Source organism: Piliocolobus tephrosceles, chromosome 3 (assembly GCF_002776525.5).
Source record: "Piliocolobus tephrosceles isolate RC106 chromosome 3, ASM277652v3, whole genome shotgun sequence".
NCBI classification, from domain to species: Eukaryota; Metazoa; Chordata; class Mammalia; order Primates; family Cercopithecidae; genus Piliocolobus; species Piliocolobus tephrosceles.
The window spans coordinates 181,432,145-181,460,006 of record NC_045436.1 but is presented as its reverse complement, the minus strand read 5'-3'; the positions used below and the strand labels follow the sequence as shown (position 1 = coordinate 181,460,006).

At 59.2% G+C, this 27,862-nt stretch overlaps 2 protein-coding genes across 4 annotated transcripts in view; both read left to right on the top strand.

Annotated features, from left to right (window-relative positions):
• The window catches only part of HTT (huntingtin), a 169,122-nt gene extending 154,420 nt beyond the window's left edge, over positions 1-14,702 (top strand). For 2 of the 3 annotated variants that reach the window (XM_023206823.1, XM_023206822.1), the window contains 8 exons: positions 635-790; positions 3,878-4,068; positions 5,996-6,110; positions 6,277-6,490; positions 6,863-6,968; positions 9,129-9,291; positions 9,499-9,659; positions 10,595-14,688. In XM_023206823.1, coding sequence (XP_023062591.1) covers positions 635-790; positions 3,878-4,068; positions 5,996-6,110; positions 6,277-6,490; positions 6,863-6,968; positions 9,129-9,291; positions 9,499-9,659; positions 10,595-10,808 — 1,320 coding nt within the window. In that variant the 3' untranslated portion in view covers positions 10,809-14,688. Of the gene's footprint in view, positions 1-634; positions 791-3,877; positions 4,069-5,995; positions 6,111-6,276; positions 6,491-6,862; positions 6,969-9,128; positions 9,292-9,498; positions 9,660-10,594 lie in introns of all 3 variants that reach the window. The other variant, XR_002730577.1, reaches the window with a different exon arrangement.
• A 397-nt stretch (positions 14,703-15,099) lies between these two features.
• On the top strand, positions 15,100-27,309 carry MSANTD1 (Myb/SANT DNA binding domain containing 1). The gene is made up of 6 exons (XM_023206678.1): positions 15,100-15,452; positions 15,755-16,190; positions 17,354-17,434; positions 19,997-20,261; positions 23,906-24,181; positions 26,421-27,309. The coding sequence occupies exons 3-6, from the start codon at positions 17,419-17,421 to the stop codon at positions 26,659-26,661; spliced, it is 798 nt and encodes a 265-aa protein (XP_023062446.1). The 5' UTR covers positions 15,100-15,452; positions 15,755-16,190; positions 17,354-17,418; the 3' UTR covers positions 26,662-27,309.
• The last annotated feature ends 553 nt before the right edge of the window (positions 27,310-27,862 follow it).

Genomic DNA, 27,862 nt, shown 5'->3' with positions numbered 1-27,862 from the left:
ACACACACGCCACATGCACACGTACCCCACATGCACACAACACACACATGCCACATACACTGCACACACACCACACGTGCACACACACATATACCACATGCACCACACAGCACACATGCCACACACGCACACACCACACGCACCCCACACAGCCCATACACCACACTCATGCAACACATACACCGCACACACGGCACACACATGCCACACCACACACACCACACACAATGCCACACTCGCCACATGCACACACACACATGTACATACCACACGCATGCCACACGCACCACACACATGCCACATGCACCACACACATGCGGCACACACCACATCGTCACATACATGCCACATGCACACACACCCCACACCACACACATGCCACACGCAGATACACCACACACGCACATACACCACATGTACACACCATACACAGACCATACATGCACCATGTGTACTACGCACACACATAGACACACCACACACGTATACCACACACAGACGCACACATGCGTCCCGCACAGTAAAGTTTCTTAGGTGTAAGAACACGCCTTGTCAGTAGCGGCGTTCTGGATGCGTTGCCTGGATTCTAACAGTGCTACTCTCCCCTTGCTTTCCTGGTGTTCCACATCTCCAGCTTCTGGTGGTCTCAGACTTGTTCACTGAGCGCAACCAGTTTGAGCTGATGTATGTGACACTGACAGAACTGCGAAGGGTGCACCCTTCAGAAGACGAGATCCTCGCTCAGTACCTGGTGCCCGCCACCTGCAAGGCAGCTGCCGTCCTTGGGATGGTAAGTGACAGGTGGCACAGAGGTTCCTGTGCTGAAGCCACGTGGGCCCATCTGCCTTGGGACCTGGTGTTGGCCAGAGGTGCCCGGTGCGGCTGCCTCCTTCCAAGAGTTGACCCGACCCGGACTCCACAGCCCACGTGAGCTGCAGTGCTTCTCAGCTGGAGGGGGTTCAGCGATGGCCAGTGCCATCCACAGGCCACCGTGATGTGGGTCGTGGCGGCTAAGCCATGGTTTGGGGTCCTGTGTCCCTGGGCTTGTGACATCATTGTAGTAGCCCATCACCACAGAACCATGGTATGTGGTGGCACTGAAGCAGCGTAGACGGCGGAAACGCGACTGGCTTCCCCATGCTCTGCCCTGAGGCCTGACTGCCTCACTCCCCCTCAGTTATGTTCCTGGTCCCCCGAACATCCTGGCTGTACAGCTTCTCTCCTGGGGGCCATTTTGTCACAGGGACCCTGCGTTTCCAGTCCCAAGTCTGGGTGCTATAGTGTCTTCTTAGCATGGTGGTTGTCTTAGTCTATTTTGGCTGCTACTACAAGGTACCTTAGACTGGGTAGTTTATAAACAGTGGAAATTCACTTCTCACAGTTCTGGGGGCTGGAAGTTCATGGTCAAGGTGCCAACAGATTTGGTGTTTGGTGAGGGCTGCTCTCTGCTTCATAGATGGCATCTTCCCGCTGGGTCCTCACGGTGGAAGGAGTGAACAAGCTCCCTCAGGCCTTTTAGAAGGGCCCCAATCCACAAGGGCTCACCCCTCATGACTTCATCACCTCCTAAGGCCCCGCCTTCTAGTGCTGTGGCCCTGCAAATTAGTTGTCAGTGTCGGAGGTTCGGGGGGGATACACACATTCAGACCATCCCAAGGGTCAAGTGTTCATCCTCTTGAGTTCCTCCTTACTCTGCTTCTGGTTTATCAGGATTCAGCCAGTGCAGCATGGTACCTGTATTCTGTGGGCACATCACCACATGGTATTTGCCAAGCATCCATCAGCTGTACACATGAAATCGTTACCTGTGGGCCCCGACATCTGGCGAAGCCTATTCAAGGATGTCAGAACTGTCAGAGCTGGCGCCTCTGGGTCTTTGTCTTGTGGCATTACCTAGTAATCCATTTTATGATAGCAATAGAAACTCGTGTCTTCAACAAACACCCGAGTGGCTGCTGTGTGCCAGCCGTCTGGAGCCCTTGGTGAGAATGGCATGGCAGTGCCCATCAGGGCCTGCTGACCCCTTGCTCTGGACGGGCTCCTGACTGTCAGTCACAACGCTGTCATGACAGTGATGATGTTTTTTGCCGTCACTCCAGCTGCTGACATTTGCGGAGCTCTTCCTCCTCACCCCCACCTGACAAAGGCACCCTAGGCGGCCAGCGTCAGAGGTTAGCTGGCTTGTCTGGGTCACACAAAATGCGGCAGAGGTGGGACTGAGCCCATGTCCGTGACCTGGAGCCTGACTCCCTACGAGTCTTGACTACTGTTGCCTGGACTCTGTCCTTCCCGAGCCCAAACGCCAGTCGTCTTCCCTTGTGGGTGGCCTTCAGCCTGGTGCCGTGCTGGTGACTCGGCAGCCGTCCAGGGAGTGGAAACAATGAGCGCGTGGGCTCCCTGTGTGGGCATCTGTCTTCACTGCGAACACCCTCTGGGTGTTGCCCACATGATGTCAAAGCGGCTCTCGGAAGGGGTCCTTCTCCTTTGTGGGGAGTTTCAGCTGCTGGGCTAACTTGAATGTAATGTGGTTTTGTGCTCAGGCCCAGAGCTCCTTAGGCAAGTGTTGTGCCATCAGTAATCAAATGAGAAATAATCATTTTGAAAAGCAGATCCGAAGGCAGGATGGTCATGGGCACTAATCCCAGCTCTGTGCATCTTTCCTGAAGTTGGTGATCCTCTGTGAAGGTTTTCAGCGCGTCATGCTTGGTACCAGCGTATCCAGAGCATGTCGTTTTGAGGTGTCTGCCTCCTGTTATGAAATCCGTGCCCCCTGAGAGCAGGTCCTGATGTGGGACTTTCAGAGGTGGCAGCAGGGGCCGTGGGAGCGCCGTCCTTAGGGAGGTGCCGCGTGGCGTTGTGTGTATGAGGAGATAGCACAGGGTGAGGTGGGGGCCCAAGAAGGAAGTGATCCACAAAGAACAGCCTCTTCCGGTCCTCATTCCTGGGATGGGTGGGAGCGGCTTCTGTGTCTTCTGGTCATTTCCCCTGCGGAGAAGCTCCTGCCACTGCCGAGAACCTCATCTTGTTCCACAACGGGAAGAGGCTGCCTGGCCATCCAGCGCTCCGTGGGAATTCTGTGTCCCCATAGTCTTGGGCTGAAGGAGAGCGACATTCCTTGGTGACTTCTGCAGGGGTCTCCTCACTGTTACAGAGCAGATTGAAAGTGAAGAATGTGGGCTAAGTGTTTAGGTCGATATTTAACCCCATTAGGTTTTGGATACTAAGTGAAATTGAGGCCATTTTGATTGAAGTTGGCATAAACTACTATCAGGGATCCCCAAGACTACCCCCAGGCTTTTCTAGAAGGACTCTCAGCTAAGATGTATTACAGTGAAAGCACACAAAACACAATCAGCAAACCAAATCAGCAAGGGCAGAGGCCCATGGGGCGGTGTCCCGAGGAAACCAGGCCCGAGCTTCCAGAATCCTCTCCCAGTGGGGTCGTGGAGGATGCACTGAGCTCCCCCAGAGTGAGCCGTGACAGTGTGTGCAGTGTCGTCACCAGGGAAGCCCACTAGAGACTCGGTGCCAGAATTTTGACTGCGGGCTGGGCACGTGGGCACTCTCTGCCTGCCTCGCACCCAGACTCTGGACTCCCAGAGGGAAAGCAGGTTCTCAGCACAAACCCCGTTGCCCACACAAGCAGCTGAGCACAGGGAGCCCTTCCTCAGTGAGGATGGTGGGCATCGTCCCGACACCAGCCAGGGGCCAGCCTGGCACACAGGCCTCTCCGGATGGTCTCGGGCCTGCTGTGTAGTCTCTTCTGCACACAAGCATGAGGGCAGCGCACCGTCCCCGCCCCTCCTTGGCTGTGGGGAGGAGCCACCGGGGCGTGAGCTCTGATGGCATTCAGCAGCTTTTGTCTGTGTGTGTCTAGGACAAGGTCGTGGCGGAGCCTGTCAGCCGCCTGCTGGAGAGCACGCTCAGGAGCAGCCACCTGCCCAGCAGGGTCGGAGCCCTGCACGGCATCCTCTATGTGCTGGAGTGCGACCTGCTGGACGACACTGCCAAGCAGCTCATCCCAGTCATCAGCGACTATCTCCTCTCCAACCTGAAAGGGATCGCCCAGTGAGTGGGAGCCTGGCTGGGGCTAGGACGGGGGTCTCGGAATGAGCTGTGAAGGAAGCAGCATCATGCTCTCCAAGTGCCCAGGCCCCTGGCCAAATGGCGGGGAGGTGTCAGTGGGAACCCAGGTGGGCGCCATGGCTGAGGTCGGTGAGACGCAAGGGCACAAGTGCATCCTAGAGGCTTCCTCGGGCACCCCCTGCGAGCTGGAGCTCCCACCTCTGCTGCTGTCTCGTGTAGCGCTTAGCACATTTCCCCATGTGCCCATTCCTGACTCTGTTCACGAGGCCAGCGGTTCTCATTCTCTGCTCCCAGAACCTCTTCTCATTACCCAGGCCAGCCTCCTCTCTGCACCTTCCCCGCCCTGGCCCAGCACCTCCCTCTTGTTTCCACTGTGATTCCGACCTCACTTTATCTTAAAGCTGCTGGGCGGCAGGTTCTGCACAGATGTGTCCTTGACAAAGCACGGCTGGTGCCACAACCCCTTAGCGAGCAAGCCAAGCTCTTCACAACGGTGTCTTGTGAGTGCGGAGGGCTCTGTGACACCCTGGTCTCACCTCCGCTCTCCCGAAGTCGCAGAGGCTTTAGCAGAGATGGGCCCAGCCTCTCTGAGTCACAGGCTTTAGAGCTGTCTGTAGAGGGAGGGTAGAATTTCATCAGCCACCCACATGGGGGAGTTGAGGGCAAGAATTAGGAGCAAAGATAGGAAGGGGGCTGGGGAGAATGGCCAGTGATCTCCTTTAACAAGTGGGCAGGAGATGGGGGCCGGGTCAAAGTTGAGTGGAAGACTTGGAGGGAGATGGGAAGATCTCTGTAGGCACAGTTCAGACAGGAGGGAGGTGTGAGCCAGGGCACGGGCCGGTGGCTGTCTGGCAGGATTTGGGACATGCTGGAGCAGGGACAGTGGCTCATCAGGGGCCGTTGCCCTCATCCAGGCCAGAGTGGCACAGGCCACTCTGTGGGGAGGCCCTTCTCGTCTGTCATCCTTGCTGGGCAGTGGGTGCTGTGCTAGCAGGACGCAGGACAGGCGGACAGCTGGCAACTGTCTCTGCATCCCTGGAGCCTGGCATAGGGCAAGTCACACAGGGGACCCAGGCCTGCAAATCAGGCACATGTGTTGGTGCAGCGAGGTGATTTTGGGGGGCAGCCCCACAACAGGCCCCAGGCACAGGCCGATGCCCTGGCTGTGCTGGCGTGTTGGGCAGTCTGTGGCTCTTGCTGTGGGCATGGAGGACTCAGGGAAGGAGAGTTGAGGTGGCCCAGGAGTTGCGTTTGGGATGCAGAGAGCTTGTGGCATCCAGGTAGAAATGGTGCATGGGGCTGGCCTCAGTGCCATGGGCACGGGCTGTGTCACATGCCTCCGAGGTGGAGGTCGGACCACGTGGTGATGGATGTAAGCATCACTGGGCACGTTTCTGTGGGTGGAGGGGGGCATCGTATTGGCTCCTCTGTTCACAGTGAGCACTCATTCAGTCCCTGGCTACCGGGTCCTCATTGTGCCATGGGGAAGGCAGGTGCTGTCGGGGGATCACACAAGGCAGCACGTCATGGTGGAATGTGCCACGAAGGAAAAGCACAGGACACTCAGGAAGTAGAGGGGGCTGGCCTGGGGTGTGGGAATCCAGGGCCTCTTTGAGGGACAGAGAGAGGAAGTCTGTGGTGGCCAGTACGGAGGTGGCCACAGGGGAGGCTGGGCCAGGCCGAGAGGGCAGGGCGTGGGGGAGGTAGACGGGCTCAGCTACCCAGGGAGGGGTCGAGCAGAGGCTGAAGGGTCAGGCCAGGTTGCAGGGGCCTGGGGAGCCACACAGGGTAGGTGCTCCCGGGAGCCAGCCTGGCCCGCAGCTCTTCCCTCCCGCGTGGGGCGGGCATGCTGCGAAGCCCTCTCTACGTTGGATGGGGGCTGAGCCTGGCTGCTGTCTCCCGTTTTCAGCTGCGTGAACGTTCACAGCCAGCAGCACGTACTGGTCATGTGTGCCACTGCGTTTTACCTGATTGAGAACTATCCTCTGGACGTGGGGCCAGAATTTTCAGCATCCATAATACAGGTGAGTGGGCCCTGGCTGGCTTCCTCTGCACCCGGGGAGCGGCCTTCCCTCCTCTTTTCCTTGCGGGATCATACCCATGGGCCAGTTTTGACTTGGTGGGGAGGAGGCGTGAACACCTGAGACCACGCAGTGATTCTTCGACGCAGAAACCTTTCTCCCTGTGCAGATGTGTGGGGTGATGCTGTCCGCAAGTGAGGAGTCCACCCCCTCTATCATTTACCACTGTGCCCTCAGAGGCCTGGAGCGCCTCCTGCTCTCGGAGCAGCTCTCCCGCCTGGATGCAGAATCCCTGGTCAAGCTGAGTGTGGACAGAGTGAACGTGCACAGCCCGCACCGGGCCATGGCGGCTCTGGGCTTGATGCTCACCTGCATGTACACAGGTGAGCATGTACACGGTGCCCGCAAGGCCAGCCCACGTCCTATTCAAGGGAGACAGGAGCATGCTCACTCAAGGAACCTAGACTAGGTGTCCTCTGATTGGACACTTTTGGTGTTGCCCCAAGCCGGCCCCATCACCTTGCCAGAGAGGCTCTGGAGCCCCCAGGGCTGGAGTACCTGGTCAGGGTTGACCGCCCCTCTGGTCACTCATCCCATGTGGCTGAGCTGTGCTGGGTCCTGGGCTAGCGAGGGGCTCACATCACCTGCTCTCAGGTCTTCCCCAGGGATTCACTGGACTCTGCGTACAAAGCACTGTCTACAGAGCCTGTTGGGTTGTATAGATGTGACGTTCGCACTGAACACTTTTGTTACAGGAAAGGAGAAAGTCAGTCCGGGTAGAACTTCAGACCCTAATCCTGCAGCCCCAGACAGCGAGTCGGTGATCGTTGCTATGGAGCGGGTGTCTGTGCTTTTTGATAGGTAAGAAACGAAGCCCCATCCCTCAGCCGTTAGCTTCCCTAGAACTTTGGCCCGAAGCTGAGCGTTTGTGTGTGTCGACTGATCCCCTGGCGCTGTTGCTGGAGTCCCGCCAGTGATTCCCGACCACAGCCTGACCGTGGGCTGCCTTGGCTCAGGGTTCCACTGGCGAGCTGGTGGTCCTTGGACCCCAGCGCTCAGGTGTAGTGCTGGCCAGTTCCAAGGTTGTCCCTGCACCTGCCCATCTCTCCTGAGGGCTCAGGCACCGCACCTGGCCGTGTGGGGTGGCAGGGGGCAGGAATGACCAGTCTCTGGGAGGGTGCGGGAGAAGCCTGTGCAGTGATGAGGAGTTGGCTCTGCCTGGCTGCCTGTCGTGAAAGGGGAGCCCACGGGGCCGTGGGAGGGGGGCCGTGGGAGGGGCTCTGTGGTGCCTGTGAGCAGGGTGAGGGGCAGCAGCAGGAGGATGAAGGTGCAACCCACACATGCATCTTTGAGACCTGTGTGGGCAGTGGCTTCTCCTCCCTACCCCTCCGCCCCACTGCTGTGTGTGAATTTGTGTTGAGAATTGGCTTCACTCACCTGCTCTGGAAGTGGGTTAGGAGTTTCGTAGGGCTTTTTCTCAAGGACAAGGCTCTCTGATTTGCTCTCCGGCCTCAGTCCTGGCGACATGGCGGATCTGGGGCGTTGTTGCACTGCCTTGCCTGTGCCCTCCAATCAGGGTGTCCGGTGGGGAGCCATTTGGCTTTTCTCAAGAGCATACTCAGGTGGACTTTGCTCTACTCTTTGACCAGGTGAGGTGAGGTGTTCTGAACAGCTGAGCCTGTGCTGTCTGTTTTCATGTTGTTTTTTTTTTTTTTTTTTTTTTTTTTTTGACGGGGTTTTGCCCTTGTCACCCAGGCTGGAGTGCAGTGGTGCGATCTCGGCTCACTGCAACCTCCGCCTCCCGGGTTCAAGCAATTCTCCTGCCTCAGCCTCCCAAGTAGCTGGGATTTCAGGCACGTGCCACCACGCCCAGCTAATTTTTGTGTTTTTAGTAGAGACGGGGCTTCACCGTGTTGGCTGGACTGGTCTCAAACTCCTGAACTCAAGTGATCCACCCTCCTTGGCCTCCCAAAGTGCTGGGATTGCAGGCGTGAGCCACCGTGCCTGGCCTCCATGTCGATTTTAAAATGCACCTCTGCATCATTCTTCGGTTCCCACATGCTCACTGAGCACCACCACAGCTGGCAGACGGGCACAGGGAGGCGCCACGACCAGTCCTGACCTTCAAGGGGCTTGTGGTCTAGTGGACCCAGTGCTAGGTAGTGAGTGCTCCAGAGAGCGTGGTGCACGTCTTCCGCTCTAGCGCCCTCCAGTTGCCGCAGGGAGGCACCTTGGAGCTGACCACAGATCTCCCTCCGTGGAGCACTGTCTTCAGCGCAGCCGCCATGCCACTGCTGGGCGAGGGTCTGTGGGCGGGTAGAGCCAGGAGCACCTGTGAGAAAAGTGCACTGCCATTTCTTGGCTGCTTCCCGTGCGTCTCAGGTACGCAGAGCCGGCACATGTGCACTGATGAGACAGGAGCGTGATGGTTGCTTTTCAGCACTGGAAACGATACTGCTCAGGGGGCGTGTTTCGGGATCTGGTTAGGGAAGAAGCAGCGAGAGCACAGATGGGGCCCTGTTCGGTAACAAGAAAAAAGTCCCTGTTGACAACAGTGCTACAAAGTGTTAGAACACATAGAAATGTTTATGGAGCATTTGGATGTGGAAAGCAGCAAAAACGTAATGAGAACGGGTTCGTTAGGATTTTTAAAAATCTCTTTTGTAACGTCCTTCCCGCTGCACCATTTCTGCATATTCCTTTATGTAGCTTTCAGACTCTTCTTAGGATTTCTAGTCCCTGCAGGGCGTGGGAGCCCAGACAGAGCCTATGCCTAGCAGCCTGTCTTCATGAGCTGGACAGAGGAAGAGCTGGGGTTTTGCCTTTTTAGTCTCAAATTTCATACTCCAGTTGCTTAGGCTCTGACTTTCCCCACTTGGAAAGTCCCTCACGGCCAAGGGTACCTCCCAGCCCTGATTTCACATCAGCATTTTCCCCAGTATTTGAGCCAAGGCCCTCCGCGGGCAGGTGGGGCAGCTGTGGGAGCTGGTGCCAGGCTCTGACCTGTGTCCCTCCTCCCAGGATCAGGAAGGGCTTTCCTTGTGAAGCCAGAGTGGTGGCGAGGATCCTGCCCCAGTTTCTAGACGACTTCTTCCCACCCCAGGACATCATGAACAAAGTCATCGGAGAGTTTCTGTCCAACCAGCAGCCATACCCCCAGTTCATGGCCACCGTGGTGTATAAGGTGAGGTTGCATGTGGGATGGGGATGGAGTGGGGAAGCCTGGAGGTGGAGTCGCCCCCGACTTCCCAGCAGATTCACCAGCACAACCCAGCTCCTCCCCTTTAAAGCAGCAATGCCTCTGGCCCCCCCCCCCCCCCCCCCCCCCCGGCACAGCAGGTGCTTCCCACCCCCCAGCCCTGAAACTCAGGCGCCCGCTTGCTCCTTGCAGGTGTTTCAGACTCTGCACAGCACCGGGCAGTCATCCATGGTCCGGGACTGGGTCATGCTGTCCCTCTCCAACTTCACGCAGAGGACCCCAGTCGCCATGGCCACATGGAGCCTCTCCTGCTTCTTTGTCAGCGCGTCCACCAGCCCGTGGGTTGCGGCGATGTATCCTCTCTGGGTCCCTGGTGCTGGCCCTGTTTCCCTCGTCAACACCAAGGCTCATGTTTCATGATAAAGTTTTGAAACCTAACCTTTGCAAAAACCCCACAGATGCCAAGGTGACAGACCCTCAGCCCCAGGGAAGTAAAATGCTGACAGGGATACAGCAAGGAGCACATCCAGACATTTGCTAACCAGGGCCTCTCAGAGGGGCCCGTGTATGGCAGAAGGGTCGAAGCTGCTAAGGGGCCCGTCTCTGGAGGGCCTGGGTGAGGGAAGCGAGGGCGGGCGGCGGTCTCTGCAGACCTCCCGCCCACTCGTGGGCTCTGTGTGGCTGGGCTTCTGACACTGCTTCTCATTAGCTTTGGTCATTGTGCCTCGATCACCCTCTTGGGGAAAGGCTTAAGTAAAGATCCAGTTCCCACCCCCAGATGCTGGCTGCCAGGAGTTTCCCTTTCCACAGCCCTCCCCCAAGACAGACCACAAGAGCCTCCAAGCAGCGCGGTTGTCCTGGTGCTGACAGCACAGCCTCGCTCAGTGTGCCTGGCGTGGCTCTGCCCTCGCTGTACTGGAGCAGGGCTCGTGGGGGCCAGCAGGACAGCAGGAGCACCGGCCACCAGCGCTGCACAGGAGCCAGGCCAGGTGAGTGCTGCCGAGTGGGTGCCTGCCTGCAGGCCTCCTGCTTCCTTGGCCAGCTCTGCCCAGCTCACTTCTGCCCTGCTGGCCTTCCAGCAGGGTGTCCAGCCAGCCAAGGGTTGCAGGAATGAAGGTGGAGGCGCTGCTGCAGCTGGAGCCATCCAGGTGGCCCTTCCGGGGCTCTGCTGGCTCTGCAGGCTCCCTGGGCCCCTTCGTAGGCTGTTTCAGGAGAGGAGCTCCCAGGTGAGGGCAGGGAGGCAGCGTTCCCCTCATTTGCCAGCCTTTTTCCTTAACTCCTGCACCAGCCTCCCACATGTCATCAGCAGGATGGGAAAGCTGGAGCAGGTGGACGTGAACCTTTTCTGCCTGGTTGCCACAGACTTTTACAGACACCAGATAGAGGAGGAGCTCGACCGCAGGGCCTTCCAGTCTGTGTTTGAGGTGGTTGCAGCTCCGGGAAGCCCATATCACCGGCTGCTGACTTGTTTACGAAATGTCCACAAGGTCACCACCTGCTGAGCGCCATGGTGGGAGAGACTGTGAGGCGGCAGCTGGGGCTGGAGCCTCCAGAAGTCTGCGCCCTGTGCCCTGCCTCCACCGAGCCAGCTTGGTCCCTGTGGGCTTCCGCACATGCCGCGGGCGGCCAGGCAACGTGCGTGTCTCTGCCATATGGCAGAAGTGCTCTTTGTGGTACGGTGGCCAGGCAAGGAGCATCTGCAGTCCTGGTGGGGCTGAGCCTGAGGCCTTCCAGAGAGCAGGAGCAGCTGTGCTGCACGCCATGTGGGTGACCAGGTCCTTTCTCCTGATACTCACCTGTTGGTTGTTGCCAGGCTGCAGCTGCTCTTGCATCTGGGCCGGAAGTCCTCCCTCCTGCAGGCTGGCTGTTGGCCCCTCTGCTGTCCTGCAGTAGAAGGTGCCGTGAGCAGGCTTTGGGAACACTGGCCTGTGTCTTCCTGGTGGGGTGTGCATGCCACGCCCTGTGTCTGTATGCACAGATGCCATGGCATGTGCTGGGCCAGTGGCTGGGGGTGCTAGACACCCAGCACCATTCTCCCTTCTCTCTTTTCTTCTCAGGATTTAAAATTTAATTATATCAGTAAAGAGATTAATTTTAACGTAACTCTTTCTATGCCCGTGTAAAGTACGTGAATTGCAAGGCCTGTGCTGCATGCGACAGTGTCCGGGGAGGTGGGCAGGGCCCCTGGCCACGCTCCCTCTCCTGTAGCCACTGGCATAGCCCTCCTGGGCACCCGCTGACATTTCCGTTGTACATGTTCCTGTTTATGCATTCACAAGGTGACTGGGATGTAGAGAGGCGTTAGTGTGCAGGTGGCCACAGCAGGACTGAGGACAGGCCCCCACTGTCCTAGGGACATGCTCGTCTGCAGCCCCTCCTCCTCGGGCACAGACAACTGTCGTTCTCCACCCACGTTAGGGACAGCAGCCTCCGCTGTCACTCAGCGGAGAAGGCCGGCCCTCCCGGCGGTGAGCAGCCTCCGCTGTGTCCAGAGGCATGTTCCTCCCACTCCTGCTCCTTGCTAGCCTGGGGTGGTGTCTGCCCAGGAGCTGGCTGGCCGCTGTGGGGATCTGCTGCTCCGTGGATGCATGCCCCAAGAGTGTCACTGAGCTGTGTTTTGTCTGAGCCTCTCTTGGTCAACAGCAAAGCTTGGCGTCTTGGCACTGTTAGTGACAGAGCCTGGCATCCCTTCTGCCCCCGTTCCAGCTGACATCTTGCACGGGGACCCCTTTTAGTCAGGAGAGTGCAGATCTGTGCTCATTGGAGACTGCCCCACTGCCCTGTCAGAGCCACCACTCCTATCCCCAGGCCAGGTCCCTGGACCAGCCTCCTGTTTGCAGGCCCAGAGGAGCCAAGTCATTAGAATGGAAGTGGATTCTGGATGGCCGGCTGCTGCTGACATAGGAGCTGGATTTGGGAGCTCTGCGATGGGGCAGGAGCTCTGCTTCCTCAGCCCTAGAGGCGAGCCAGGCAAGGTTGGCGACTGTCATGTGGCTTGGTTTGGTCATGCCCGTTGATGTTTCGGGTATTGAATATGGTAAGTGGAGGAAATGCTTTTCCGGGGTCTGTGCAGGTGCTGCCTTGAGACCCCCAAGCTTCCACCTGTCCCTCTCCTATGTGGCAGCTGAGGAGCAGCTGAGATGTGGACTTGTGTGCTGCCCACATACATGAGGGGGGGCTGAAAGGGAGCCCCTGCTCAAAGGGAGCCCCTCCTCTGAGCAGCCTTTGACAGGCCTGTATGAGGCTTTTCCCACCAGCTCCCAACCGAGGCCTCCCCCAGCCAGGACCACCTCGTCCTCGTGGCAGGGCAGCAGGAGGGGTAGAAAGCGGTCTGATGTTTGAGGAGGCCCTTAAGGGAAGCTACTGAGTTTTAACAAGAAAACCACCATTCTTCCGTATGGGTTGGGGGCTCCTGTTTCTCATCCTAGCTTTTTCCTGGAAAGCCTGCTAGAAGGTTTGGGAATGAGGGGAAAGTTCTCAGAACCGTTGCTGCTCCCCACCCACCTCCCCTGCAGGTTATGTCAACAGCTCTGAGACAGAAGTATCACAGGCCAGATGTTGTTCCTGGCTAGATGTTTACATTTGTAAGAAATAACACTGTGAATGTAAAACGGAGCCATTCCCCTTGGAATGCATATCGCTGGGCTCAACACAGAGTTTGTCTTCCTTTTGTTTACGATGTGATCTAAAACAGTCCTTAGCAAGGGGCTCAGAACACCCCGCTCTGGCAGTGGGTGTCCCCCACTCCCAAAGGCCTGCCTGTGTGCTCCAGAGATGAATATGAGCTCATTAGTAAAATGACTTTACCCATGCGTAAGTCAAGTATACGTGCATGTGCATATGGACACATCTGTAATTTTATACACACACGTCTCTAGACAGAGATGCATGGCCTCTAAGAGTGCCCGGGTCGGTTCTTCCTGGAAGTTGGCTTTCCTTAGACCTGCCAGGTAAAGTTAGCTGTGTGACGGACATCCAGGCGCGGGGCTTGGTCAGAGTAGGGCTCATTCATTGCTCACTAGGATCCCACCGGAGAAAACGGTCTCCATATCAACTCTGCCGAAGGGAGGAGGACTTTGTCATGTTCCTAAAAACCTGTGGCAAGCACCAATCATAGTATCCGAATTTTGTTGAAAATGTGATTAATTTGGTTGTCAAGTTTTGGGGGTGAGCTGTGGGGAGATTGCTTTTGTTTTCCTGCTGGTAATATCAGGAACGATTTTAATGAAACCAGGGTAGAATTGCTTGGCAATGCACTGAAGCGTGTTTCTTTCCCAAAATGTGCCTCCCTTCCGCTGCGGGCCCAGCTGAGTCTATGTAGGTGATGTTTCCAGCTGCCAAGTGCTCTTTGTTACTGTCCACCCTCATTTCTGCCAGCACACGTGTCCTTTCAGGAGGAAAATGTGAAGCTGACACCCCTCCAGACACCCAGAATGTAGCATCTGAGAAGGCCCTGTGCCCTAAAGGACACCCCTCGCCCCCACCTTCATGGAGGGGTCATTTCAGAGCCCTCGGAGCCAATGAACAGCTCGTCCTCTTGGAGCTGAGATGAGCCCCGCGCGGAGCTCGGGACGGGTAGTGAACAGCAATAACTCGGTCTGTGGCTGCCTGGCAGGTGGACGTTCCTCCCCCTGAGGGGTGGAGTGAGGTTCGTTCTGCGTGTCTGGGGGGTGGAGTCAGCCTGCTCTTGCTACCTGTGAGCTTCCTTCCCAGCAGACATCCTCACCGGGCTTTGTCCCTCCCCCGCTTCCTCCCTCTGCGGGGAGGACCCAGGACCACCGCTGCTGGCCAGGGTAGGCTTGGAGCTGTGCTCCAGAGGGGCCGCCTGTGGGAGCAAGAAGAAGGAAGATCTTGAGAGCTGCCGAGGCACCCTGGAGAGCTCAGGATGGTCCAGACGAGAAGAGGACACTCGCTCACCAGGCCTGGGCCTCCTGGGAAGGAGGGAGCCGCTCAGAGCGCCGCATGACAACTGAAGGCAACCTGGAAGGTTCAGGGGCCACTCTTCCCCCGTGTGCCTGTCACGCTCTGGTGCAGTCAAAGGAACGCCTTCCCCTCAGTTGTTTCCAAGAGCAGAGTCTCCCGCTGCACTCTGGGTGGTGATTGCCAGCCTTGGAGGATCGTGGCCAACGTGGACCTGCTTACGGAGGGTGGGCTCTGACCCAAGTGGGGCCTCCTTGTCCAGGTCTCATTGCTTTGCGCTGTGGTCAGAGGGACTGTCAGCTGAGCTTGAGCTCCCCTGAAGCCAGCAGGGCTGTGATGGGCGAGTCCCGGAGCCCCACCCAGACCTGACTGCTTCTGAGAGCAAAGGGAAGGACTGACGAGAGATGTATATTTAATTTTTTTAACTGCTGCAAACATTGTACATCCAAATTAAAGGAAAAATATTGAAACCATCAGTTGTTGCTGTGTGAGGCTTGCTTTGCTTCATGGGAACCTAGACCTTGCTGAGCTGGAGTCTTAGGAAACAGTCTCCTAAGTGCTTCTCCAGCGGGGGCAGAAACTGTCCCACCAGCTAACATCTGACATTACGGAGGGTCCCCCAGGCAGCTGCCAGCAAGGACAAGCCCTGTGTTTTCTGTAGCCAGGGATGAGGAAGTGGCCCCAGGGCGTGGGCCTGGCTGGGTGCTTCTTCAAGGGCTTTCCCAAACCACAGTACAGGTGGTCTTCCTGCACTGCCGATGGGAGCTATGGGAGCTGCTGGATCCTTCATGGTCAAGTGACATCATAAGCTTATATGACACACACAAGCCTCAGGACTTGGCCCATGGCACTGGAGCAGGTCATCAGGCCCAGCACAGACTAGAGCTGTGTTCTCACAGGGCCCACCACCCTGCCACCTCCTTGGCCATTGACACCTATTTGTCCCCGACCCAGCTGCTCCCAGGTACCCCCCAGAGCAGCTGGCACATCCCACCTCTGGTGTGGCCTGGGCTGCTGTGTGTCCACGGGGCCTGCCCGGTCTGTGCTAGCTTGTTTCTCCTGTCTGAACCAGCGCTACTCCAAGAAGCCTCTGCTCAGCCCAGTGGGGATGCTTCTAAGCTCCGGCTCAGCCTCTCGGAAGCCTTGGTGGTCGGTGGTGGTGTCATCGTGGGATGCAGAACAAAAACCGGCAAGAACAAAACTTCTGTGGCTTCCTCTGGTGCAGGGTATTTGGTCAGTGTTTGCTGAGGTCCTGTCTGGTTCTGGCGAATTGGCAGGGGTCGTCCACCCATTCTTTTCCTGCTCTGCTGCCCATGCCAGGAGAGACGGGGGCCTGTTGGCCGAGGGGGCCGCTCCTGCTGCCTGCTGTCCTTAGGCACGTGCAGGGACCCCCTTTCTCTGAGCAGGATGGGGATCAGTCTGCCAGAGGGATGTGGTGGACAGGCCCAGCCAGGTAAAAATTTCCCCCAGTTGCTCAAAGCATTTGGGGTGGGGCATGCCACTTGAGCTCCCTAAATCTGCCTCATAGGTGACACCGCTCCAGGGCCCCCCAGTGGCCTCTCCCTTCAGAGCTACCTAAGTTCTGGTCACTTCAGAGAAATGGAGCACCCCCTTCTCCCTGGTCCAGGTGTGGACAGCCAGACCCTTGGCACACCTAGCACACGTGTCATGGCTGGTCATTTCAGAAAGAAAAGGGGCCGGGGTCCAGTGGGAAGCAGTGGCGAACCCCTCATGCGTGGGCTTTGCGATCCCTCCCCCTGCCACAGCAGAGCTGCCCTCAGCACAGCCTTCCTCTTCCTCATCGGGGAGCACACCCTGTCCCCTTGCCGGGGCTGTGCTCTGTGCCTTCCGTGGTGTTTGGTTTTGGCTGCTACTGGCTTTGTTCCAAAGAGGATCTGGAAGTCGCTTCCCCTGTGTGGAGCGTGGAGCACTGTAAGTCAGATGAGGAAAGTAGCCAGGGGAAGGTGAGTACCAGGCGGAGCCGCCACAGAAGGGACTGGGTAGGGGGCCTTGCCTCCACGTGATGTGACACGGCCAGCCGAGGACAGAGGAAGCCCCATTCCAGGGGGTGTGGGGTGCACCCCTCAGGGAAGCCTGCAGTGGGGACCGTGGAAAGGCATCTCTGTGAGCCCACGAGTCTGCTCTGAGCACCGTGACAGTGCCCGTGGGCAGAGGTGGGTCTGGCCTCGTGTCGTCACCAGGACCTCTTTTGGGAAACCATGTGGGCATCCCTTGCGGGTCCCCCAGGTGCTGCAGTCCCAGCAGCCTGGCTGCCTGTTGAGCAAGTGGCTTGAGCCATCCAGAGGGCGCAGCCCTGTTGGCAGCCACGTCCTCTGGAGGCCCTGCCGGAGGGGCTGGCTTTCTCTACCCCACACCAGGCCTCCAAGTATACTGGTCGGGGGTGTCTGGGCCCTGGGTGGGCCCCGTGGACCTGGGAGGTCAGGGTCGGGGCATCCCTGGAGGCAGAGGGCTTAAAATTGCGGGTCTGGGTTCCCCTTGTGTGCACAGGCTCCCCTCTCCGCGCTTCATCAGGCAGCTGGCCCCAAAACTGCTCGGACAGGCTGGTCCTGAGGTGGATCCTGGCCCCTGTACCCTCCGGACAGCCCACCTGCCCAACCTCCCACCCTGCCCCAGTGGCAGCAGTGTCGGCCACATCCTTCCCCTCCTGGCCCCAATTGCTCTGGGGAAGTCCAGGCTCCTGAGCCTGCCCAGGGCCCCCCATGATTTGGGCCGAGGACTCCACGTGGTTCTCTGCCTTCACCCAAGCCCTGAACTCCTCGGCTGCCAAATCCCCACCCATCTGCACAGGCTGCGCTCACCACTGCTGCTCCTGAAAGATGCCCCTCGGTGGGACGTCCGCCTCCTCTCTGGGCTTCTGTGTTTAGGAGCCCTGCTGCCCCCTCCCTTGGTCAGTCCCCGTGTCCTACTGGCCTGTCAGGCGGGGCAGAAAAGCCACCCAGAAATGCTGAGCGGGAGGACGGTCTGGTTGGGCCCAGCCTCATTATTGAGAAGGAATAGAGGTCTAGGTGGCACGCTCCTAGCCTGAGCACAGCAGGGCCCTGCCTGTGTCCCCAGTCTCCACCAGGGACAGCTCCTGCCGAGGCCTGACCTGCCCCTTCTCCCTCAGGGGCCGCTGGTTGCCCAGCCCCTGGCCCTAGGAGACCCCGCAGCGACCAAAGGTCCCAGCAGGCCATGCAGCTGTGTCAAGGTACAAGCCCTTCACCAATAGGGGACAGATGCAGGGACCCTCCCAGGCAGGGGCAGCTGGGTGCCTGGTGCTGCCATCTGCTCCCTGCCCAGTTCTTGTCCTCACATTAGAGGTCAATGTGAGGACTCTGACTCAGGAAAGGCCGCAGAGCTTGCCCTGTCCAGGGTCTCCCGTGTGCACTGAGCCCAGGAAGAGAGGGTTGGAGTTGAGCCTTTTACCCTGGAAATGCTGCCTGAGGATGGTGCGAGTGTGGGGTGGCACCCTGCCAGGCAGGGCTCTGTCTCCCTGTGCCCACTGGAACTCGAGCAGGCAGGGGTATAGGTGCTTCCTCTAGAGCCGTCAGGTGGGGCCCCCAGCAGTGGTGGTGGTGCCCACTGGCCAGCAGCTGCCCCTTCAGCCAGGACAGTAGGCCTGACGCTGTCTCCAGCAGCTCCAGGTGGATTTGTGGAAGGGGGTAGGGGCAGGGTTCTGGGAGGGCTGTGCCCTCTTAGCCAGCACCATGCTGGGTGAGATAGTCAGATCCTGTTACCCCTGTTGTAGAGGTGAGGAAACAGGCTAGCAGGGAGGATATGACTAAGGTCCATGCTGAGTCGCTAGAGCTGCACCCAGAACCCACTGCTGGGACCCCAAGACTTTCTGCATACCCCTTGTGCCGGGAGGTGCCAAGAGATGCTGGGAGCCAGCCCCACCTCTGCCCTTGGAGTCATGGCTACGGAAAGGGCATTCGGACAGGTCTCTGACCTCACTGGAAAGGGCCGAACCCTGTTCCTGAGCAGCTGGGGCTTCCTAGAGGAGGTGGGCCTCCTAGTCCCTTCTTCCCCTGCAGGCACTCCACAGAGCTCTGAGCCAGCCCCCAGCACTGAACTGAGCAGAGGGGGCCTTGTGGGCCCCTCCCATGCCCCGTGCCAGGCAGTAGGGATGATGTCTCCAGAGGCCCAAATGGAAGGGGCTGGACTAGTCTCACGGGGCTGATAGTAGGGCCAGGCCTGGACCAGGAACCCGGTGTAGGGGTGCAGAGACCCCTCTGTGTCCCTCACATATCCCTGGGGCCCTCCCCATACACTTTCCTATCCTGACTGCGGGCAAGACGGAGCCCCAGGTCACCCTCCCCATGCTGGGCACCCACAGTGGGGCCAGGCACCCCCGCCACGCCCCTGCCCTGTCCTTCCTCTGAGAACCTTAGTTCCACCTCCCAGGTGCCTCAGAGGACAGCAGGGGCAGCGGCCAGAGGCTGAGATGCTTCCCCACTCCAGGCTCAGCTGCCCTTCCTGTGGCAGCCCACACCTGAGAGTCTCCTGCAGTTGGTCAGGCCTGAGGAGGGCAGGGGGGTACCCGCTCTGCTGACCACGGTGGCGTTTAGCCTAGGTACCGCGTTGAGCATGGCCCATCCTGCACAGGTGCCGTGGATTCCACAGAGCCGTGCCTGGCTTGCGTGTGTTACACTTTGGGTGCTGATGCCTTTGGGGGGGCACTACTCCGAGCAGAACCCCCAGGCCACACGCTCCTACTCCGCTGCACCTGGGGCTCTCGGCAGGCTGTGGTCCCCCAGAAGCCTGGGGGCATCTCATTCCCTCAGGGCCCGCTCCACAGCCTGGGCCTCGAGCCCCATCTCCACATGCTGTGCTGAATCTGGCTGCCTATCAGCTCCCTGTGTACCCAGGCTGTGCCCTGCCATGACCATGGCTCTTCCCAGGAGTGCCCTGTGGCCTCCCCTGGCTTGCTGGGCCGATTCCCTCCTGTGTCTCAAACAGAGCTCACCTTTGCCGTCCCTGCTATCCTCGCCAGCTGGTGCCAGAGGCCTGTGTCTGTATACCCTGTGACTGCACCTCTGGGCAGGGCCTGGCTCTGACCAACCTGGGCTTCCAGTGTCCACAGACCTGAGGCCCAGGGCGCCTGGGTGCCGGAGCAAGAGAAGCAAAAGGAGCAAAGGGTGGGGATGTGGGGTTCTTGTGAGGGCCCAGCCCTAGGACCCCAGGACCAGGAGACCCGGGGTCCCAGGGCCCAGCCCCAGTTCAGCCTGGCAGAGGCCTTCTGAGGGAGCTTAAGGTCCCACAGCCCAGGACTCCCGCCAGGGCCAGTGGCCAGCATTGGGGGACTCAGCCTCCTTGTCTCCTGTCCTTTCTGTTTCTCCCACCTTTTGCCCCTTTTCTCCTTGCCTGGTCCCACCCGAGTCTCCCTCTTGGCCTGCGTGAGCTGGGACGGCACTGAACTGGGGGCCCATCGCCCAGGCGGTGGTGGGAGGCAGGGCCGGGAGCCGGGCCGCTGGGTTTGGGCCTGGCCCGCTCGCTGCAATATTGATGGCCCGTCAGTGCGGCCCTGATTCCTGGGCTTTCAGTTAAAAGGTTTCTGTTGTTGTAGCTTATGCAGTTGCTCTGTTGCTATGGAAACGTGACATCAAAATGACGTTTCCCGTTTAAAAGCTTTTAACTAAATTCCTGCCTGTCAGATGTAGGCCCCATTTTGAGCGTGGAGCTGCCTTCGAGCGAGCGTGAGCGGCGCCTCCCGCCCATGGTGCGTGGGGCCGGGCCGGGGGCCTCGCTGAGCCGCTCTCTCACCCCCCAGGCGCCTGGAGCATGGCGACGGCCGAGGGGCCCGGCTACCTGGTGTCTCCCCAGGCGGAGAAGCACCGACGGGCCCGCAACTGGACCGACGCGGAGATGCGCGGCCTCATGCTGGTCTGGGAGGAGTTCTTCGACGAGCTCAAGCAGACCAAGCGCAACGCCAAGGTGTACGAGAAGATGGCCAGCAAGCTCTTCGAGATGACCGGCGAACGCAGGCTGGGCGAGGAGATCAAGATCAAGATCACCAACATGACCTTCCAGTACAGGTGGGTGGGCGCGCGCCATGTGGGCCCCCCAGGACAGGCCACACCGGGCCTGGCGGCCACTCCGGGCTCTCTCAGAGCTCTGACTCGGGAGGATGTGTGGGTCCTGGCCTGCCGGTCGGTCTCCTCTGGCCGGGTATGGGCAGAATCCCACGGGGTGAGACGGGGCCCACGGAAACCGTGTGTGCAGCCTTCCATGGGGGAAGTGGGGAAACTGAGGCCCAGCAAGGGCAGGAAAGCGGTCTAAGAACTGAGGGGTAGCAGGGGTGGGGCTGGTACTGGGCAGAGGCCAGGATGGCTCGCAGGACGTATGGGCGGTCTAGGCAGTGTCCCTCGGAGGCAGCATCACTCATGGTGGTGCTCACCGACCTCACACCCTCCTCTCCCAGAGGGAGGCAGCGGCTGCCAGTGCCCTCCCCACCACCAGGCTCCCAAGCTCAGCAGGGGTTTCAGGGGCCTACTATGCCACTGCGGAATTGAGGCTGCAAGTGAGGAGGAGGCTCAGTGCTCTGTGACTTGGAACATCCACTGAGCCTCTGCCGTGAGCTTGTGAGCCCCACTGGGGCTGGCCCTAGGGTTAGGGTGGGTGTTCCCAGAAATCACCAGGTGAGGCGCAGGACCGGCCAGCGCGTGGGCAGGGCTTACTGTGCCAAGAAGAAAGAGATGGAGCCCTGCCCTGGCCCAGGACTCCCAGCGTGGGGGGTCCCGGCCTGGCCCCACCTCTGCTCCCACCACACGGCAGGTGGGCCCTTCCTGCCCCGGCAACCTGCAGGGAAGGCCGGAGGGGACCACCCAGCCACGGAGGCACCTAGGAGGGGCAGCTGTGGTCCCACACACCCAGCATCTTACAGTGCGTGGGTCCCCAGCCCATTAGGATGGGGTCACGGGTGGGTGGGGGTCATGGTGGGGTGAAGGTGTCAGGCACAGGTGGGGTCACAGGTACGGTGCGGGTCTTACAGGGTGTGAAGGTCATGGGTGTGTGGTGAAGGTCACAGGTGTGGGGTGATGGTTTTGGGTGTGGGGAGGGTCTTGCACAGAGCGAGGCTGGCAGCAAGAGCTGGAAGCCGCAGGGCGAGAATGGCGGCCGAGAGCACCCGGCCCTGTGGGCGGCCTGGACCGGGCTGGGCCTGGGGCTACCGGAGAGCCTGCCAGCTTCCAGGATGGGAGGGGCTGCCCTGGGGGCGCCTCACGCAGCTGCTCCACCTCCGGGTCACGCAGGTGAGGCTGGGAGCACCTGAGCCACCTGTGGGAGAGGCAACCCCCACTGCCCCCCACAGGCGAGGAGCCAGCCTCCAGCACAGCAGAAGGGGAGCCCCAGTCCCCGGCCCTGGTGGGAGCAGGGAAGAGGCCCAGCAAGGCCCTGGACAGACCACCAGGCTGTGGGGTCTCCGCTTTCAGTTGTGTTGATTTGATTTTTTCTGAGCCTTGAAGGAGGGCTCCGGTGCCTGGCCCTGCCCAAAGGCCCCTAGCCAGGCCCCAAAGCTGGGACCTAGGGTGCTGAGCGTGACGGATGTTGGGTTTGAGCGGCTGGCTTGCGACGTGAGGGCTAGGTGTGAGCCTGGGTGTCTTCAGAGGCTCAGTGGACGCAGGCAGCTGCCCACGGTCCCACGGTTCCCACGGCCCCACGGCCCCACGGTTCCCATGGCCTCCTAGCCCTGCTCAGGCACCTGGTGAGGAAGGGACACAGAGGGCGGTGGGAGGTGGCCGCGACTGGTCCAGCAGGCTCCCCTCTGACTCAGGAATTCACGGGCACCGCCTCCCTGGCTGGCTCTGGTTGGTATCTGGCCAGGTTATTCATTATTTATGCTGAAAGCCTCTTCAGAGTCCCAGGGGAGGGCTTCTGTCTCCATTCCCGGAGGCCGGGAGATGAGGGTGCAGCAGAGTGGGGGCCTCCACTCCAGACCCTGCAGTCGGGCGGGGCAAGGGCTGCGCCGGTGCACAGCACATCACGGTTGATGAAGCACACGGCAGCCCCTCAGAGCTGCCACAGTCAGCCTTCGTTCACCAAAGGGGAAGCTGAGGCCCAGAGCATGAGAGGACTTGCCCAAGGCCACACAATCCTTAGCAGAGGGAGCTGTGGCTGGGTGACTCCATCTTTGTCCTTTTTCTTTATACCCCCCAGCCTCCCCATAGCAGAGGCTTTTCTCATTTTTTTTTTTTTTACAAGAGCTCTTTATATATTAAGGCTGTTGGGCTAAAGAAGCCTGAGAGGGTGGCTGGTTCTGTGGAGCATAGTTTGTTGGAGTACAGTTGGGGGCCTCCTACACTGAGAATAGGCCTTTTCTTGTTTCTCCAAAGAGTGGGCTGGCTCAAGTAGGGCAGAGAGAGAAGCCTGGGGCAGAGGTTCGGGATGGGCACCCAGTGCCCGGCCCCACACACCCTGTGCTGGTGTCTTCGCAGCCACGTGCCACCTTGGGCAGCAGCCCCTGCTCACCATCTGGCTGTGTCTGTTTGCTGGGGGCACCTCATTCAGAAGCCAGCTCATTGTTTCCAGGGACCAATAGCTACATCCTGGCAGGTAACAAGGGTAGGAGAGAGGAGATGCCCACTCCGAGCACAGGGTGGGTTTGCAGCCCGGCCTCAGGGCACTCTGTCCAAAGGCAGAGTAGGGGGTGGGCTCTGGGCCTTAGGAGGTACTGGGTCTGATGAGGCAGAAACCCCTGCCTCACCCCCACCTTGTGGCTTCTTTCCTGGCCTGGCCAGAGCTGTCTGGCTGCCCTGGGGCCCTGTCTCCCCTGCCTTGACCTCCCAGAGGCCCAGGGGAGGCCTGGGGACTTAGCCTCTCAGAGGGCAGGACCTATCTGTGGGAGTAGGTGGGCACAGGGGGTGCCAGTGGTAATGAGGCGTCAGGCAGTGTGGGAAGGGGCCCATCCGGCCCACCCCAGGGCCTCTGGGCAGCTTGCAGGTTGTAGTGCTGGATCTAGGCTCCTGCCCAGACTGTAGGTTCAATCAAGATTGGCATGGGAGCCCAGCCTGCTGTTTGCTTTATTAAATCTGCCCTGCATCTGGGGGAGGAGCTTACTTCGATCATCCCCATGTCATTGATCTAAAAACAGAGGCTCAGAGAGGTGAATGAACCTGCCCAAGGTCACACAGCGAAGTGTGGAGATGAGATACTGACTCAGGGCTGTGGACACTGAAGCCTGTGCTCTAACGCCAGTGGCTGTCGCTCCCTGAGGCATTCTCTCCCGAACAGCACAGTTCTTCTATTACAAAATATTATCACTGTATTTATGTATCTTGTAATACCTTATTATTACAACAATACCTTATTACTCTACCTTTCAAAATGACTTATTTAAAAAGCAGTATTTGCTCATTGCAGAGAGTCTAGAAACTACAGAAAAGTGAGGGAAAAGCAATAGGACCAGCCCCAAGGTCCCAGCATGCACAGATAACCTTAGTCATACTGGGACGCGTGCTTCCTTTTTAACATCTGAGCCCATTGAGGTCCTGAAGCCTGGCTTCTTTCTAAGTCCAATGTCATCTTGACCCTGGAGCCTGGCCGATTTTGCTGGGGAGGCCCTTGCTGGCTGAGAGCGGCTCCGGCCTGTGCCCGCGTGGTGCGCCCCTCTGCTGAGGCTGGGCAGGACAGGGGCTGGGCCAGCTCTGTTTCTCACCCTTGGCTCTTGTGTCTCTCGTTTCAGGAAATTAAAATGCATGACAGATAGCGAGTCCGCCCCGCCCGACTGGCCCTATTACCTAGCCATTGATGGGATTCTGGCCAAGGTCCCTGAGTCCTGTGATGGCAAACTGCCGGACAGCCAGCCGCCGGGGCCCTCCACATCCCAGACCGAGGCGTCCCTGTCGCCGCCCGCTAAGTCCACCCCTCTGTACTTCCCGTATACCCAGTGCTCCTACGAAGGCCGCTTCGAGGACGATCGCTCCGACAGCTCCTCCAGCTTACTGTCCCTTAAGTTCAGGTAGTGTGTCTGCTTGTCCTTCCCCTGCCCTGGCGTGTCTCAGCCCCCACCATTTAGAGACAGGGACTGGGAGCGGCGAGGGCGGCGGCGGTCGCAGTGGTTGCAGAGGCCGTGGCTGTGGGCAGCGCCTCCAGGGACAGGCGGCCTCAGACCAGGGAGGGCTTTAGTGTCCACAGGCAGACCAAGTTCGTCTCCCAGCTCCATCACTTTTGAGCTTCATGGAAAGTTCCTTGACTTCTCTGGCCTCAGTCTCCCTCCTATAAAATGGGGATAAATCAGTACCTTTCTCAGAGGGTGGCTGGGAGCATCGTGGGAGGGAAGACACAGCACAGGGTCCGGCACACGGAGGGAGACCAAGCCCCAGACCCAAGAATGCGCCCCCTGGCCTCCCTCACCCCACACGGACCCCGCCCTCACAGGCCGGAGGCCCCTCAGCGCTGGGGAGGGTGTCGGGCTGCGCCTCATCACGTGTTGCCGTGGGGATGGCCCACCCCCTCTGCCGTCCATCCCACACTTCAGATCAGGCCTGTGCCGGCCGCGTGACTGTGCCTGCGAGATATTCACAAGGCAGCCAGGAGCCAGGCAGCACGCAGGACAGACACCTGCGGGGTGAGCCCGGGGAGCCCAGAGAAGGTGCTTTGGAGGAGGGGACATTTGGGGTGGGCTTTCAAGGTAAAATAGAAGTTGGCCATTTGGAGGCAAGAACAGGAAGACTGTGGATTTGAGTCACAGCTTCTCCCCTGCCCTGGTCTTCAAGTCTTTCCGTCAGGAGGTGGGGTGAGGAAGGCATCTCCGAGGAGGGTCCCCCAAGCCGGCACCTCCCGTGCCGGGGGCTGCTGCTTGACTCAGGATTTCTCATTGAAGACCTGAGACAAAAACGCTTTTGCTGGCAGCTAGAAGGAACCAGCAGGAGGCCTGAGATTTATGGCTGTTGTTCCTGTGGTCTGAGCCCAGTTCCCGGATTCAGCTGCCTGGGGCCTTGCACAGGGCTGGGGTGATCAAGAACAAAGCGCCGCGCTCCTGCCCCCGGGGTTGGCTGCGCGCTCCCAGCTCACAGTAGAGTGTGGGCCAGGGGTGAGCAGGCACTGGAGCAGGGCCTTGGAGTTTGTGGGTTTTGGCAGCTCCCTGCCCTTCAGGGAGGTCTGCTGAGACCACGGGTGGCCCCTACCCCAGCAGCAGAGCGCTCAGGAGGTGCCCACAGGGCTGGACTGCCTTTACCTGCCACCTCTACCAGAGCTCCAAGGGCCTGGGGAGAGAGCCCAGGCCTCTTGTGGGCCCCACACCCTCTAGGTGCCTGTCCTCCTGCCTCTCTGCCAAGGTGTGCTGGCCCCATTTCTAGGCCACCGGGAGATAAAAGGGAAAAGGGGCTCACATCTCAGGCCCTTCCTTCTGGGACCTCAGTTTCCCCATCTGCCTAAGGCCGGGTGGGACGGGTGGTCTCTGGCTTCCCTACAGGTGTCCTGAGTACTCCGCACTACCCAGCATCCCCCACCCCTGCCTTCTTCTCTCCCTGGGTGTGGCCTCTCCACCCCTGGGCGTGAACTGGGGCTGAGCCCCCACCTACCCAGCTCGGTGGGTGAGGGGTGCTGCCTGGCAGGATGTGCCCCTCTGCAGCCCAGAACATCCCGCCCTTTCCACACCAAAGGGGTGTGGATTGTCCTGGGACCCTGGTCCTTGGGGTCGTCTGCTAGTTGCAAAGGATGGCAATGCCTGTGGCCTCTCTTTCTTTCTCTTCATTTCTTTTTCTTTTTTTTTTTTTTGAGATGGAGTCTCATTCTTGTGCAGAGTGCAGTGGCATGATCTTGACTCACTGCACCTCCACCTCCCAGGTTCAAGCGATTCTCCTGCCTCAGCCTCCCGAGTAGCTGGGATTACAGGCGCCTGCCACCACGCCTGGCTAATTTTTGTATTTTTAGCAGAGATGGGGTTTCACCATGTTGGCCAGGCTGGTCTTGAACTCCTGACCTCAAGCGATCCACCTGCCTCAGACTCCCAAAGTGCTGGGATTACAGGTGTGAGCCGCTGTGCCTGGCCACCCCTGTTACTTTCTTACTGTCAAAGGGGGCGGGTTTTGGCCCCTCCTTTGCACATGGAATATGAGACCCCGAGTAAGTGACCTGACTCCCTGGGGCCTCAGTTTCCCCATTTGCCTAGTAGGATAATTGGGAGGGTCCAGTGAGGCCCCCGGTGTGCCCAGGCTCTGTGGCCAGCACGTTCACAGCTGGCTCTGTCCTTCCAGGTCAGAGGAGCGACCAGTGAAGAAGCGCAAGGTGCAGAGCTGCCACCTGCAGAAGAAGCAGCTGCGGCTGCTGGAGGCCATGGTGGAGGAGCAGCGCAGGCTGAGCCGCGCCGTGGAGGAGACCTGCCGCGAGGTGCGCCGCGTGCTGGACCAGCAGCACATCCTGCAGGTGCAGAGCCTGCAGCTGCAGGAACGCATGATGAGTCTGCTGGAGAGGATCATCACCAAGTCCAGCGTCTAGGCCAGCAGGTGGCGGCGGCGGGGCCGGGCGGTTGGTGGTGCTGCTTGGGCCACCCAGGGCAGGTCACTCAGGCCAGGCGGGCAAGGGGGCCGCCCCGTGAGAGGAGACCGCCTTCCACCTGGCCTCTGGCGGGATGTCCCTTCTGATGGGTGTTTTGAGGAACCCCCAGGCCCTGGGGACCGTGAGACTCCAGTCTCCAGCATGAATGCCCTTCCTCAGAAACAGGCCAGGGCCTCCGGGGGTCACTCTGAGTAAGAACATCCTAGAGCCACTCTCCAGTGTCGTTACTATCAATAATACTTGACATGGCTTTGATATTAAATGTATACTTTTTCATTCTTGCCTGGACCGCACGGTTTGCTGTTGCTGACTTGGTGAGGATGCCCTGATTGATGGATCCCCAAAATGAAAGCAGATGGAAATGGGTCGGGGCAGGCTGGAGCTGGGGGGAAAGCTCTGCCCTGAAGGGAACCTGTGTCCTCCCTCACCAGGACCTCTGCGTCTGTCCTTACATGGCCTCCCACGCCTGATGACAACCCCAGGGAGCCTTCCGGGAGGCTTTTGTTCAGCTCTGTTTGGAGCATCAGGTGTTTGTACTGCCTCCTTAGCAATGACACTAATAAAAGTCGTCACACCTGCTCGCATGCACGGCCCTGTTGGATGTTCTGGGCTCTGGAGATGCCATGGTAGATGACACAAAGGCCCTGGCCTCTTGGAGCTTATGCTCCCATGCGGGGAAGACCAATGGGTCGGTAGAGAAATGCTTGCAGGTTGTGGTAAGTGCTGGAAGGGAGGGGTTGGTGTGAGGACACGGAACCAGACTTACATGGAGCTGGGAACAGTGGCCACACAAGGAATCGCCAGTGTGAAGGCCCAGAGGCAGAGGACGCTGGAGCAAGCCTCAGGAGCAGCTAGGAGGCTGGTCGCCAGCAGCCAGGCCACGGAGGCCGGTGCCGCCCGTGGGGAGGAGTGTTCGTGTTTTTCAAGCTTAGTGGGAGTGTTTTGGCTAGTGCAGCTCTGGGTCTGACATCCGCGGGGGACAGGGGGGCGGTGGAGCAGCCACAGCTGCAAGCTTACCTCACTGCCGGCCCTTCCACCAGTTGCAAACTCTTTCCAGAAGCTCTAGCTTTCCAGAAGTTGAATTCTCTATAAGCCTCCTTGGCCAGGACTTGGGCATTTCTTGCCCTGGCTGCAAAGAAGG